The following is a 16253-nucleotide window of genomic DNA, read 5'->3' on the forward strand; positions in this document are numbered from 1 at the left end:
AAAAGGGGTGGTCCAGTGTGGTTACTGATCGATGCCTTGAACAACTTCTCCACCCAGTCTCCTATTTCTGCTCAGACACGTAGGAGACTGGTATTGATTTCCCAAAATGTCTGTAAGTCTATGCAGAAGGTGACTGCCGGAAGAATGCTGCAAAATACTCTTTTTGGGCCCATGGCCCCAGTGTCCTGGGAGATAGCATCATTTTGAACACAGTCGACCCTAATGAAACCCACTGCCGTCAGGTTGATTCCAACTCATATTGATCCTACGTAGCGTTTCTGAGACCAATTTTTTTTTAAGGGAACAGACTGCTGCATCTTCCTCCTGTGGAGCAGCTTGTAGATTTGAACCACTGAGCTTAAGGGTTAGCAGTCCAGCGCTTATCCCACTATGCTACCAGATCACCGTCGTCTAGCCCTAAGATGAGCAAACCCCCTTTGTGTTCAATTCCATCAGAGGTGCATAGACATGCTGAGGAGGGTTATGTTTGCATCCAATTTTCACCAACTGGATCAAAGCTGAATGTCATTGAATGGGTTCCAGGAGTCCTCGTGTTTTAATTCTTACATGTAGAAAATATTAAGATTTTATTAGTATAGAATTATATCTCTACTTGTTACAGAAACGATTTGAAGCATGGACTCTACTACCTGTTCACCCTAAACAAAGGACTAATATAATGACCTACATGAGCTTAAATTAAGGTGACCAGATTTTAACATTGGTAAAGTGGGACACCATTGATAAAACTCATATCCTGGCGAAATAGCCACATGGCAGCCGAAAACTGTATACCCTACCTTGTTGTGCATTCTTTCCAAAAATTGGGACTTTTTAAAAATGCTGCAGGACATGGGACAAATTGTTAAAAATCAGGACTGTCCCACCAAAAGCGGGATGTCTGGTCACCTTAGCTTAAATGAGATATGTAATGACTAAAACAGCTAAATATATTCCCATTATTGTTTGCTGTAAAGGTGGAAAATACTAAAATTGAGGCCTCTCCACCCACTCCCAAAAAAGGATGGGCAATTCTAAACAATGTAAGACATCAGGAGAGGGATGTAAGTGATACTACCTTTAAATAATCTCATTAAGCATTGCTAAGTTCCAAACTGGAAGAAAAAACAATACTATAGATTCCACAATTTACTAACTAAATCATGCCACTTAGGACTGATAACTCATCTGTTCTCTCTGAGCCTTCATTTCCTTTGGTAACACGAAGACGCTGATGCGCACTCTCTTGTTGTCTATTCAGTTGTGATTCATACTGCCCCTTTGTACCACAGAATAAATCCGTGCCTTGTCCTGCGCCATCATCACAACTGTTGCTATGATAAAGCACACGGTTGCAACCACTGTGTCAATGCCTCTTTCCAGTGACCCTCTCTGTTATAGAGCATGGTGCTCTTCCGCAGGGACTGGTCCTTACTGACAACATGTCCCAAGTACGGGAGACGGCGTCTCATCAGTCTCTCCTCTAAGGGACATTCTGGCTGTGCCTCTTGTGCCTCCTTCTGGCCATCTAGGATCTTATTCAATATCCGTCACCAGGTGCTTTGGACACGTTATCAGGAGGGACCCATTTCTGGAGAAGGACATCAGTGCTCTGTGCAGTAGAGGGACAGTGGAAAGGAGGAAAGAGGTAGATTGGCACAGTGCCTACAGCAACAAACTCTAACACGCCACCAAGAGCATGAGCAGGGCGCAGGGGTGAGTAGTATTGAATTTGGTTCTACATAGGGTCCTTATGGGTCAAAACCGGTTCAAGGGTATCCAACACCTACCAGCTGCTGCCCAGGAGAAAGGTGAAGCGTTCTCCTCCGGTAAAGATGAACAGCAGACTGATCAGTGCGTTACACATAGGGTCGCTAACTCTAAGGTCAGCAGTTTAAAGATTACCAGCCACTCCTCAGGAGAGAAGATGAGGTTTTCTGCCCTGAAGAGGTACAATCCTGGAAATGGGGAGCACTTCTACCCCGTCCCGCAGGATCGCCCTGATTCGGAATTGACTCGATGGCAGTGGGTTTGCGTCTTGAAATGATATTACTTCATCTTCTCCTCAGGTCTATTTCAGTTGCTATGTGTTATCTGCCTGTTTTGCAGACGAAGCAGCCAAGACTCGGAGGGGCAAGATGCTAATTGGATCGCTTAGTGAGTGGCCGTTAGAAGTTCCCAGTGCTACTGCCAGTGGCAGCCACGGTGACTCGTGGCTGCAATGGTTTCAGGGTAGAACTGTGCTCATTGCAAGGGTAAGGCTGGACCTTTTCAGAAGTAGAGAGAGTGTGAAAGGCTGTCTCCAGAGGCCTCTCCAGTGTGCTTGACCATCCAGCTTTTCAATTAGTAGTTAAGTGCCTCATCCTTTTTTGTCATCAGGGACTCAAAATACCAGCCAGCGTTATCATTCAGTTCCTGAGCTTAAGTCACTGGAACATAATGATCACCCAGTTTGACCAGGTTTCTATCAAATTCTTCCGCTAGGATTTGTCAGTCTGGAAGTGATGTAGCTTCAAAATGACATATATGTCTCCAAAATAAGGCTTTATTTTCACCAAAAAATCATTCTATATAACACTGGTAAAAATGCTGTGTTTTCTTTCCTTTTGTGCCCTAAAATCTCCAGAGGAAATTAATTCCTACTTGAAATAATTCAAAAGATAACAGGTTATCCAAAGCACTGGAAGGGACTAGAATAGCTGACACCGTCGGGGCGTAGGAATCGCACAGGACACCCATGCTCACATTTCTCTGGCTCCAGGAGTAAAAGCCATCATAACGATAATAATAAACTAACAAGAAGATAGAGGGAACACTAAGTGGGCATAAGGCACAGTTTAATTAAAAGAACGTATGGAGAAAGACAGAGACAAAAAACGTAATGAGCCAAAAATGCTCTCCACTTGTCATCTAAAGTATTTGCTAGAGTTAGAGAAGAAACAGAGAACCCAATTCTAGTTACATTCAGTGTAGAGAGGAGATGGGGGTGGGGTGGGGAATCTTATTTAGAATCCAGTATGTAAGCTGGAATATCAATGACCTAATTTGGAATCTAGTGTCTACGGTCTACTCAAGTAAAGATTACACATTAAAATGAGGTGGTTCCCAATCCCCAAACAAGCCTAAGTTCTTTCTTACTTTGCTTTTCCCCATCAGGGAAGGCGGGGCCTGCTTTCCATAGAGACAGTGCGGGGTTACAGAGGTTCCATATCACGCTATAAACGAAATGTCTTTAGCACTCCGAAAGTCGGCTTCATATAATCACAGACTGGCCTGGCTTCCAGGCCTTGGAAGCAGGGCTCACCAGAAAGAAAGCAGGCCGAAGACACAACAGTTCCCATGAGAGCCAAATTTAAGAAGGAAGATAAACAAAGATGCCTCTCTTCCTCATTGCCTTTCCATTAGACCTTTCCCCCCTCCACCCACTCACTCATGCCTATTGTCCAAGAATAAGCCACACTATAAAACTACCTACTGTTTATCTCCCTTAATCGCACAATTTCAATTCTTAGGTCTTAAGATGAAAGTATTTGAACCCAATGGTACTAATGTGTACCAGACTAACAGCTTTCATGTGTGCACATACACACTGAAACATACAATTCCATGAGTTATTTGTTACCTAGGCACCACGCTATGAGCCAGGGCTCATATAATAACATATATTATATTATATTATATATATATATACACTCATATATATGTGTATATATATATATCAAGTTTTCTGGATCCACGAGGCTTACAGTTCATTGAGGACAGTTAGATAACAATAACATTCAAAACAAAAAATTGAGAAAGTGACAAGTACTTTGCATAGAGAAGGCTGATATAATACAGAAGAATTAGCGGACCACTTCACATTGCGTAATTCGGAGAGGTCTTTTGGCAGAGGTGACATTTAAGATGAGCTAATTAAAGAAGAAAGTGTCCATCTTGTGAAAATGAGTTGGGGCTGGGGGGAGGGAGCATTTTAGACACCTAGCACAGACCCTGAGAAGGAATGAGATTCCGGGTTGGGGAGATAGGAAAGGGCTAGTGAAACTGGAAAACAATGGGCAAAGGGCAGAAGAGGATACAAACCTGCCCACCACCAGCCACTGCCACTGATGAGTGAGGAGGGCACCCTAAATCACACAGGAGGCCACGGGGAGACTGAGCAGGAGCGTTTGATTGACATCTTAAAAGGATTTGTAGCTGATCTTGGGCAAACAATTGTTGGAGAGCAAGAGCCGAAACAGGGAGCGAGACAGGAGGCGACTGCAGGAATCTGAAGTGCGAGGACGACTGCTGGAGCTATGACAGTCGTAGTGGGTCTTGCGCAAGTTGGATCTAAATGAGCCTCATCAAGCTACGTTACAGAAAAGGTCTGAAGGACTTCTAAATGCATTTACTTCAGCTCGAGGAAAAAGAAGAAATCAAGGAAGCACCAGTACACATTGCTGCTGATTACTGAGAAAAGAGAGACCTGGAATGAATAGGTTTGATGGAAAGATGGGCGGGTTGTAGGGCAATGGGAAGCAGCAGTTTCATTTTAGACCTGATAACTCTGAGATGCCAAGTGCACATCCAGCAGTATATGGGATACGGTAGGCTAGGGGGTTCACTCAGCTATTAATTAACAGGTGGGATATTGTAATCTACCCAAAAATGGCTCAGAAGAAAGGCCGTAGGCACTCTCATTTTCAAAGGGTGCTCCCTTGAAAATCTTAGGGAACATACTTTTCTGAAATATGGGTTGCTATGAGTCAAAATCCATTTGCGAGCCACTCTGCATTTTCTGTTGTTGTTTGATTGACCTTTTTGGGGGGTGGGGGTGGGAAAAGAGAAGATGAGCCTGGAAATAGAAATTTGGCAATTATTGGCATACACATGGCCCTTGAGCCATGGGGACAGATCTGATGGCCCAGGGAGTGCGAATGGAGCAAGGAGCGAGGAACCATGGAGGCCACGCTCTGCTCCTTTGAGCATTTGGAAGTGGAAAGCCACTGCTCCCAAAGCTTCCTTTCCTTTAGACAAGACGTTTTAGAGACATGTGCTCAGGACAAAAGAAGGTCCCCAAACAGCAGGTGATCTATAGGCCCTTAAATATATATCTATATATATAATGAATTGGGAGTTAATTTATATATCGTATCATTCCATAGTACAATCACATCAAACAGAATTGGACAATTGCACAATTGCTAAGATAATTAGTTTCCAAACCTTCTTTTCCTTCCTGGACTCCTCGACATCATCTCTCTTTTACACGCCCTGCACCCCACCCCCCACCCCGACCACCACCACTGCTACAGGCCTTTTTTAAAGACCTAGTAGGCACTCTTCCAGAACTGTGTGAGAGAAAGACTAGACCACCTACTTCCAGAGATACTGCAGGCTAGAACCCGTCAAGAGAGTTCAAGTCTGCCCTTCCTGAGGGTTGCTGTGATGGGAAGTTGGCTGGATAGCAACTCACCACCACCACCGGCACCCTCAAAGGCTGAGCGGAAGTGGAGGTTCTTTTGTCTTTTTCCCAGTAGATTCGAATGAATCTCTGAACGGGAATAGCATGCAGGTGGGCTTCTTTCTGATAGGTTTTTGAAAAACAGGGTAAAATATTTGTCATGAGATATGTGGATGTATAATATTGCTGTGAGGTAGGCCTGTCAGGAGGAGGCCTTGAATGTTTGCTGAGCCATCAGACCGGAACAGTCTCACTTTTAAAACAAACAAATCCCAGCAGTATATAAGGGAAGAGTCAGGAGTCCTCCTTCAGAAGAAAAAAAAAAAAAGGCAAGCAATCAGCCTTGAGACAAAGTTGGGCCTCAGCACCAGAGCCCGTGAGTAGAGGCTGAGCATGAAGACTAGTTTTATGTATTGTTCTTCTGCCTAGCAGCTGGGCTTTGATGTCCGAGGACAATGGCGTCGTTCTTTTTTCTTGTTTCTTGAGGAGGTAGGGGATGTAATAATGCCCTTCCCTGAATCAGCAGGGTTACAGAATAAAGACAGAAAAAGAGAGAGAGAGAGTATTCATGTAGCGTCTTGTGCAATTTGCATAGCCATGTTTTGGGGAGGAGTGTCTGTTTACACAGTGTGGTAGTTACATAGCCTGGTATCATTTTGGGACTTGAGAGGATTAAGAGTGAAGGGGTGGAGTCTAGTCTGTCAATTGGGTCATAGCCAATGAGGGCTTTGTGTGGGCATGGTCTTCCCCTGAGAATTCTGGGAACTCTGAATTCCTTGGAGGCAGGAGAGACTCTCTCTCTGCTGGCTCCCTGGGAGACATTGCAGCTGACAAGAGACATGGACCTACTCTAGTGTCTGGAGCTGGAGAAGCCACATGGACCTACCCTGAGGCAACCAGACCTCTGAAGCCGGAGAAGTCACACAGAGACCCCTGCCAGAGCTGAGACGCTTACAGTGCCACTGGGTCCAAAGACTTTCTACCCGTTGGCTTGTGATGTTCCTGCATTCTGCATCGTTGCATGTGTTTTGTGAGTCTTAAGAGGACATAAGGCCTAATATCATACTTATGGGCTTGGACTGGATTGGGTTGGGATGCTTTCTTAATGTATAATTACCCTTTATGTAAAACTCTCTCGTAAACACATTTGTTTCTTTAGTCTACCCAGACTAACACACACAGATAAGGGTATCTGCGCATACCTGTGAATATACTGTTTAGGGATCGTGGTGCACAGTTAATATTGCAGCAAATTATAGGAATTCTCTCAGTAACAGGGCCAAGAATTTGTCTCCCTATAGGGAGACTTTATGGCAGTGTAGAGAAATCATTTGACAATGCATGATTTTGTGGTATTCCCCCTAAACATGTTTTCTTAGCTCTTAATGTCTTCACCTTGAATTCTAAGCAGAACAAGTGACTCCTCTAAATGCAGAAGTTTACTGTAACCTAAAATTCGTGTGACAAATAGTCATCCTAATCCTAATCATAGGCTGCTATCTTCTTCGAAAGAGACAGAAGAAACAGCCATTTTGGAAGACTAGCATATAGTACAATGAGGCAGTATGGAATATTAGAAACGAGGAGTTGAAGGATGGAAGTCTAGCATATCGTATGGAATGAGGCAGTATGGAATACTAGAAATGAGAAGTTGAAGGATATAAAATTCAGGAACAAAGATTTGATGTAGGAGGACCATTTTTTAAAAAGCTTTAGGAAACAAGGAAGGAGTTTAATAGGATGGATTGCTGGCTTTACAGGAAGACAGGTTTATTATGAATAACTGTTATGAGAGACCTAACTTTTGTCTTTACTATAATTTACACATATTCTCCTCCAGGATTCAATTCATAACTAACTGGTGTGCAAACTTGAGCATATTTGATGCAGTGACATTCTATTGGGGGAAGTGGATCCCACAGCATATTCTCCCATAAAAACCTCACATAACAGTCAGTGGCTACTACTGGCATGCTCGTTTAGCTGTATGTATATTCATTAAAGAAAGCAACTTGATATGATAATATTTTAAAGTTTCCCTTATGCTTGCTAAATTTCTGGGAAATTAAATATTAATAACTCAGTGTGGAACTGCTGGAATGTACTTAAGGTTGAGAAAGAATCTGCTATTCTCTGAGGTCCAAGGTCAACCAGAAATCTTTGAACACCCTGGCTCAGTAAGATGTGAGCAAATTACTTCCATAAATCCCTGGCTCCTCTATTAAGTCAGTTGCACATTAAAATAAAAACGCTAACAAGTGTTGGAGAGTACATACAGACCTTGCAATAAATTCAGATGTACATTAGACTTGTGCATGTTAAGCTTATCTGCACTTATGGCCCCTACACTCATTCCATAGGTTGGGAAAAGCTCAAACCAAAAAACTCATTGCCACAGAGCCCCTGCTACCTCATCATGAGCCTGTAGAACAGGGCAGAACTGCCCCAGTGGGTTTCTGCGGCTGTAACTGTTTACGGACTAGAGAACCCCATCTTTCCCCCTCTGAGCGGCTGGAGGTTTCCAACTGCTGATCTTGCCGATGAACCCTCAACACGTAACCACTATGCTCCAAAGGCTCTCTGGGATAAGCTCAAGTATTTCTTTTTTTATAAAGAAATTTAACAAGGAAAACAAGTTCCAGGTAATCCTAAGGCTCATGGAAGTTAGAACATGACTGCTGCCAATGTGAAGTCTAGCAGGATGAGGCTTCCCTGAAACATCGGCGTAAACATACACTATAGTTAAAGCTTAGAAGATGTTGAATTGGAGAATGTTTTGTTGGGTACATTTTTGCCACAAGTGAAAATAAATAACTACATGAATAACAATGAGTGAAAGGAAGAAGACAATGTTCTAAAATGATTGTGGCAATGATTGTACAACTCTTCTTGATATGATTGATCTACTGAGTTGGATGATATGTGGCTGAAGGGCCAATACAACTGTTTTATAAAAAATAAAATAAAATAAATAAATTCAGCTTTTGAAGGGTGCATAAAGTGAGGTCCATGCGATGTCCATTAAGCCTGCTCAATTTTAACATGATGGTGTTTCCCTCTTGATCATTGCCTATTTCTTTCTAGTCATTTCCATTAACATCCATATCCACAAAACTATTGTTCCAGGTCTCCAGTGTGTGAGTTCATTGTCCCAGCAAGTACAGTGTTTCATGCAAATCATCCCAGTCAAAAGCGAATACTTATAAGACAGCAAGTTTGTTCTTGAGGATTCTGTGATTTCTTTGGTTTTGCCCCTTTTCTTATCTCTTTCTTTGGAAAATGCTAATTGTTACGGGAAGCTGACCAATCTGACCATCCAACCAACCTGTTCTCTCCATGCAGGCACTGGAGAACCGGAGCAGGCTTTTCCCTATCTTCACGATGCTACTGACCAGCTCACTACCCTTGAGAAGTACAGCGATGGTGTATCGACAGGGGCAGTGAGCACGTGTCGAAGGTCTCGTCTCGCAGAGGCCAGGTTTGCTACCATAGCCCTTGGAAGGGTAGGAAAGAAAGGGTCAAAGAGGGAAATGATTTGGGGAAGTTACGTATGAATGTATCCTCTACCTGGCACTGAAGTTCCAAGTGCAACGAACACCACTGCTGTCACGGAGTCTTTCAGGCCAATGGTGCAGCCGAAGTGGGAAGCCAGGTCGCCAATGAACGCTGTCAGTAGGCCAATCATGAGGATGGATACAATGAAACATGCCCAGCCGTTCCAGTATTCTGTCGGGGGGACGAAGGCAAAGAGGACCTTCCAGAACACGGTCAGAAAATGCATCACGTAGTCAAAGCAGGAGGGCAGCTTCTCCTCCCCGCATTCATCGTCATCATCATCTTCCCCTGCAGAGAAAGGAAAGAAGCACATTTCATTGAAACATGCTGTCAGGGCTTCTTCCCAGTTCAGGGTTAAGTTCCAAGGTCTAGGTCATTATGGTGACTATCAGCCTGATACAAAAACAGCAGAGGACTGTATCACCACATCCCTCCCCTTTACTGTGAACACCTTGCTGTGTCCCTGATGAGATCACATGTTAGCACCACCTCCTCCTTCCCCCATATTGCTGCAGAAGAGCTTGCCCCACCCCCACTGATCATGAGGGAGGGCCATCAATCTTTGAGAGTCAGGCTGGTCCAAGTGCTGGCCCCCTCCCTATTCCCAGAGACCCCTCCAACTTTTACCATCATTGTGCAGGAGGAGTGGTCCAAGTTCCTTCCCCCAAAGACCCCAAAAAGCCCATAGCTGTTCTGTCGGGGCCTGAAAGGGCCTGGGTGCCAAAGTGGGGTGTGTGCTGTCTGCTGGGTGCCCCCTGCGCGTGCGCGCGCGCACACACACACACACACACACACTTTGCCCCCTACCCCCATCTTTATTAGAATGGACAATCTAGAGTTTGCCCCCATGTCCAGGTTCAGCCTCAGCTCTTCACCTTAAAATGTAGTTGCTACAGGTCACTCACCTGCTGACCCCACCTCCACTGACCTGCAGCCTGCTAAGGTAGGCATCTGTGATGTGAATCAGCTGATGTGGGGTCCCGTGGGTCCTAGCTATCTAAGGGCCTCGTTTCAGAGCTCCTGTTGATCATCGCTCAGTCTGTTCCTGCCAGATACTGGAAAATGGTATCCAACCGGGGATCCCACTTCCTCCCTGGCCCTGACAGTAGCCTGGCTTCAGGGCACCAGCTGCTGCTGCCCATTCCTCATTCCTCTGGGGAGACCAAGGGCCTTCTGGGTAGTGTTCTGTTCCCAACAGCCCAAGTCCTCCCTTTGATCTTCATGGCTGAGGGAGATGACAATTCCTCTCCTGTCCCTGAAAGTAAGAGCAACGCAAGCTTCCCGTTCATGTGCTCACAGATCTGCGGATGAAGGAGCCTGTCAGGGACTCAGTGTCCATTCCTGTCTGACATGCATTGTTAATGTACAAAAGAGTTGGATACGAGATCATTCACTATTGTCATATGCATTCAATGTCAGATAATGAGATAGGGATCAGCAAGGAGTAGATGTATTCCTAGGTTTGGCAAATAGTCTTGAAAGAAAAGTCCTGGAACACTTTGTTCATCTCTTTCAACCTCATTACATTACAGGGATCTACTTCACCTCATCCAACTAATGCGGCTGGAAGTGGGTGGGCCGCCCAGTCTTATGCTCCTTGGGATCCCCAGTAAGAAGCAAACTCATATGAACCAGGTGATGCTCTCTGTGGTGAGAAGTGCCTCTCACAAGACACAACAGGGTGAAGGTGGGGATTTGTCACCTGCCACCTTTCCAGGGGAGAGAGAAGGGGCAATAGCCTCGTCTTCAATAAGCATAGTCAGAAATATTCTGCCAATAAGTGTGGGGGAATCTGTGGAGAAAGTAGCTTCATCTTAGAGCAGTGGTTCTCAACCCCTTTCACAGGGGTCACCTAAGACCATTGGAAAACACATATTTCCGATGGTCCTAGGAAACCCAGACCCTGCTCCTCTATCCGTCTCCAGGCGGGTCCGCCCGCATGCAGATACGCTCACCTACGAGTACCCGGAGTAAAGACTGTTACCCAGGCTACACCATGCTTCAAGACAAAATTTCATTTATTTGTCAGTAGCAATAAATATTTCACAATATATAATTACATATTGTTTTTGTGATTGATCACTATGATTTAATTATGTTCAATTTGTAACAATGAAAATACATCCTCCATATTAGATATTTACATGACGCTTCATAACAGTAGTAAAATGACAGTTATGAAATAGCAACAAAAATCATTTTATGATTGGGGGATCACCACCACATGAGGAACTGTATGAAAGGGTCTCGGCCTTAAGAAGGTTGAGAACCACTGGCTTCGAGGCCTTGAATGGTCTTCCATCATCTATGTGGAGGCTTCCATTGGCGGAATCGGCACACCGTTAGAGACCTACTTGGTGGGGAACTTGAAGTCTTCATCAGACTGAAAAGTGTGAGACTCACTAGATTTAAAAAGCATCAGTGGTTCTTTCTCACCACTTCTCATCCATGTACTCTGGGCCAGCTTTCTAATCTCTCCCTTGGAGTCCCTGGAGCCCTGGTGGGAGAGTGGGCTACACACGTTGAGCTACTAACCATGGGACTGCAGTTCAAAACCACTAGCCCATCCCATGGGAGAAAGATGAAGCGTTCTACCCCGGTAAAGAGTTACCGTTTTAGAAACCGAGAGAGGCAGTCCTACGGGGTCTCTGGGCATAAGAATGGAGTCTGTACCGGTGAGTTTTGTTTGTTTGTAAGTCCCTGGGTGGGGCAAATGATTAACGCACTTGACTGCTCATTGGACGGTTGAAGGTTTGAGTCCATGCGGTGTTCCCCTCCCACATGGTATCGTAAGTTGGAGTCACCTTAAGGCAACTAGTTTTACTGGTAATGTCAACCCTGTTGAACAGCCAAAGATGCTTTGGGGGCCTGCTATGTCATGGGGGAATGAAGAGCCTCTCCGTGACCCATTACCCTTTCTTGTTCACTTATCCATCTCGGTCTTTCCTTCTTTCATGTTTCTTCCACTTCTCTTTTACCCTACACTCGAGCTCCAGGTCGAAACCAGTAGAAGAGCTGCAGTTGTCTGGGCAGACGCTAGGGGAGGGAAGAGAAGGCTGTGGGGAACCACGCGCCTTTCCTCCCTGTCTCCCTGGAGAGAAGCCCTGGTGGTATGCTAACGAGTTACACAGTGGGCTGCTCAGGGAGAAGGCAGCAGGGGGAGACCCCCGAGCAGTTCCACAGGAGAGATGAGGCTTTCTGCTCCCCTACAGATTTAGTCTCAGATTGCTGTGAGTCCAATAAACACATGGCAGTGAGTTTCTGTGAGTTTCTCCTCCTTCAGTTGCCCTCTAAGGGGGCGCACATACATGTCCACAGAAGCTCACCAGGTTACACCGTGAATCAGAAAACCACACTGTGCTTCCGGCTTCCTTCTTTTGCATCAGACCCTTTGAAACTTCTCTCTCTGTGGGCATTTTAGAATTTCATAGGGCACATTGGGGAAGCACTGCATTTTAATGAATCAATCACACACAGAATCACAGATGCCACTGCCTCTGGGTTGCTACAAAATTACTTATTATCAGGTGTGTAAGTCTCATATTTTGAACCTGAACAAGAAAACAAATAATGAACTTCTCAGAAGTGACACTTAGAAACTCGAGAGTAGATATTATATTTGTTTTCAAGATGGAAATAATAACACCTTTGCTGTGAGGAATAGGCAGGGGGATAATTAGATCATCTCAGCAAAGTGTTTTAGGAGATTTCAAGGTAATGATTAGTGAGGCAGTTATTATTATTTTCCTACTTAGGGTTGTTCCTGTGTTATTTAATTTCATCGTTATTTAATTGCTTAGCCAACATGCTGGGTCCTAAGGTTACATTTCAGGCTTTTAGAAACAAAATTTAATCTTCCCCCTATAGGATTAACTTCAGGACTTGTGCGTGTTAGAGACTTAAAGAGGGAGATCAAGATAAGGCGAGAGTGAGAGCAAGGGAGATGGAATTCCCTTTCTTCCGGGTGGCCTTCCTGCATTACAAGCAACCTTCAATGTTTTTAACGGAATGAGGCCCATCTGTTTGATTGTGTTTGAAGGTAGAAGTGGCTTCCCATCTTTTCCCCTGGGTTCTATCTTGATGCTCTTTATAAATTATCATCTCTAACTCAGATGACATTTAAATATTTAAAATGACCACTGACTGCCATGCATGATGCTCAATTACCCCTGCCTGGGGAAAGACAAAGAAATAATATGTTCATCCATCACCATCTGGATGATACTTACAAGTCTGCTCCTCAGGAAGAGCAGGGGAGCATTAAAAAATAAGCAAAAATCTGAGGACATCTTTGCTGTGAAGGCAAGGCTGACAGTGTCTGCTGGCTCTGCATGCGTGTTCCAACACTGCCGCTTCCTCTGGGTCATTCGGGTTACCTCATTCTTTTGAGTCCCTGCTTTGCACTAGCAGAGTCAGGTGGCTGGGTTCCCGTTGATACAATCCTGAGCTAATTCCTGTTATCTCAGATCTGTCTTTTCAGCTTTGTGGATTCCACTAATGGAAGATGGCAAACAGTCTTCAGTGTATTCAATTAATCCCTTCCTCAGCCTTGAGAGTGGTCTCCTGGATACGTGTTGGACATCCTAAAATAACTACAAAAGCAGGGAAATCATTAAGATCACAGGTACTGATGAGTGGTAGCACTTCGGCTATGGAGAGAACAGTTGCACCCACCCTGCTCAGGAAGGAGAGAAGAAAGGGCCTATCACAACAGTTGAAGGTCAAAGGCAACCCGAGTTTGGCACCTTCAGATAACATGTATTCTAAATAAGACAGGGGTCCTGGGGAGGTGCAAATGGTTAACACATTGTGCTGCTAATCAAAAGAGAAGCTAGTGGGGTGTGGTGGACACTTGGGTCTGAAGACTTAATTCCTCTTCTAGCTCTAGAGCCTGTTCTGACTGTCTCAGATCCCCATCCGTCAAATGAGTTCCCTAACTCCTATGGTCACAGGGCTATTGCAAGGACCAGAAGGGGAAATGCTGCAGGCCTCTGTAAAACTGGAAATCCCATAAAGATGGATGAGCCATTCCATCTTTGTTACTTGTCAGATGGAGGCCGGACATCATTGTGACCTGAACATCCTGATGCACTGAATCTATATTCTGTTGAACGAGACACCGTCACTGCCATTTCCCTGAGCTGCTTGATTTGAGGAAAGAAATGAAGACAGGACTACTATGTGATAGGCACTGAGTGAAATTCTGTCACATAACTGATCTTACCTAACCCTCAACAATAACCCCCTGAGGCAGGTATTATTAATCCCACTGAAGTTCATTTGAAGAGAATTTGAGCCCCATAGTTGGTATGTGCCTAAAGAGAGATTCATTTTAACAGCCCAAGGGAGATTTTATGACACATGATGCCTTGTTGAAGCTACTTGAGCTTGGTATCTACCTCATATTGGCTCACTGTTCGAATCTGAGACCCCTCTTAAGTACAATACTGCCTCTCTTTCTGAATATGAACATACCAATGTGCTATTTTGTACTTACTTCTTTTAGATAGAGTGATGCATATTAGGAAAACACGGATAAAAAATGATCCAAAAAATGCAGGTCAGAGGACGTTTGCCATCTCAACCATCATTGCCTGTCATGTGCTTCATCGTGCAGTTCCATCACCACCAGTTACCATGTTTTCTTGCCTAGTCAGCCACGTGCTCTTTCTCAAGATCCCGAGGATCCGCTGTGTACAGGAAACTGGACAACACAATCCAGAGAGGACCTCGTGGTTGTGGCATCATTGTGGTGGCCTTTTGGATTTGCTACTTTAGATTGTGACAACTTTTTATTTCCATTTCTAGCTGCCAAAGGTTACCCATTTAGTGGGAGTATGTAGCTCTCCACCCCAAAACGTGTAGAAGTGGGATGAATCACCACAAACCTGTTCATGCACAGCACTGTCAAATCATTCCAGTTATTAATTTAATTATAAGTAGCCCCTCTGTATTCCATGAGAGCGATAAGCATGAGAGCACAGATATAGAGCAGAGGAGGCCAACCTTCCTGCCATCCGTATGACCTTTGTAACCCAGTAAGGAACCCTGGAGTTAAATCGCTTGGCAGCTAACCAGCGTATTAGCGGTAGTTGGACCGACCAGCTGCCATGCAGGAGAAAACCATGGCAGTCTGCTTCCAAAAGATCCACAGCCTTGGAAACACGAGGGAGCAATTCCATGCTGTCCTTGCGGATCGCTAGGAGGCAGGAGGGGCTCCCTGGAAACCGGAATGTTACTTAGGAGCCTCTTGTAAGATAGGAGGAGCTTCAAAAGGCTCGTGGGAACATGCGCGACCTTTTCTCACAGACATGCTGACGTCTGCTCGCACACATCGGTAACGGTGCCGTTTTATTATTAGCTGGCTTTCCTATGGTCTACACACAGGACACTGTGAAACAGGAGAGGGGAATGTGATGGTTGTCAATAAAGACATACAAGTGAGCGTTGGGGAGGAAAAAGCCCAACTGCACAGATTCGCTCATTTAGGTGGCGGTAAACTCCTTCGTGCTCTGCAACAAAAGAGACACACATTCCAAGAAGAAACAAAATAAGAATTTACCACTTGCTCCGAAGAAATGCTAGTAACGCTTCGCTCTCACCTCATCTTTGGGAAATCCTAACATGTTCTCGGGTGCACGGTAAACAGTGCCCACATTTTCCCTCCAAGTGCTTCCTTAGCAGGAGGACCTTCGAAACGCAATCTGGTCAAATTTCCAGAAGCAGCACAGAGGCAAATGCAGTCACTACCTTGGTGAGCTGAAATATGTACGCAGAGGAAGCACCCTCCGGAGGGCAGTTCTTATACTCGCCACACCTTCAAGTTGCCGAGTGAGACTCGTTTGGTCACCACAGGTTTGACTTGATTGTTTGCTTGGAGGGTTAGGGGGAGATGAAGTGTACCAGTCTGGGAAGAGCCCGAAGAAGCCGACTTACTTTCTGAAAACCTTTCAACATGTCTGGGACAAATGAACCACGGGGGGGACATTTCCACCAAGAACAGCATGCTGACTAGGCTAAGCCGTGATGGACCTTGTTAGGAAGTGGAACACAGCCCAAGAATGATCTAAAGGGACAGAAATATTTCTCAGCAGATCCAGCCACTGTCAAAATGAAAAACGCGCCCTCTAAGAAGTTTAGCTCCCTGGGAGTTGGATGATTAGCAAAATTAATCTGTTTAAAACTGAAAATTGACGGCTTAGCTTTTCTTGCCCTCTCTCTTTGTAAGAATCCCTGTGTGTGAACCGAGTGC

At 44.8% G+C, this 16253-nt stretch overlaps 1 protein-coding gene across 15 annotated transcripts in view; it reads right to left on the bottom strand.

Annotated features, from left to right (window-relative positions):
• SLC8A1 (solute carrier family 8 member A1) overlaps positions 1 to 16253 on the bottom strand; it is a 445070-nt gene that overhangs the window by 28336 nt on the left and 400481 nt on the right. For all 15 annotated transcript variants that reach the window (XM_004711125.4, XM_045287007.1, XM_045287004.1 and 12 more), the window contains one exon: positions 9014 to 9289. In XM_004711125.4, the coding sequence (XP_004711182.1) occupies positions 9014 to 9289 (276 nt within the window). The remainder of the gene's footprint in view (positions 1 to 9013; positions 9290 to 16253) is intronic.

This window comes from Echinops telfairi, unplaced genomic scaffold (assembly GCF_000313985.2).
Source record: "Echinops telfairi isolate 266 unplaced genomic scaffold, ASM31398v2 ScPeMD7_10;HRSCAF=50, whole genome shotgun sequence".
NCBI lineage: Eukaryota > Metazoa > Chordata > Mammalia > Afrosoricida > Tenrecidae > Echinops > Echinops telfairi.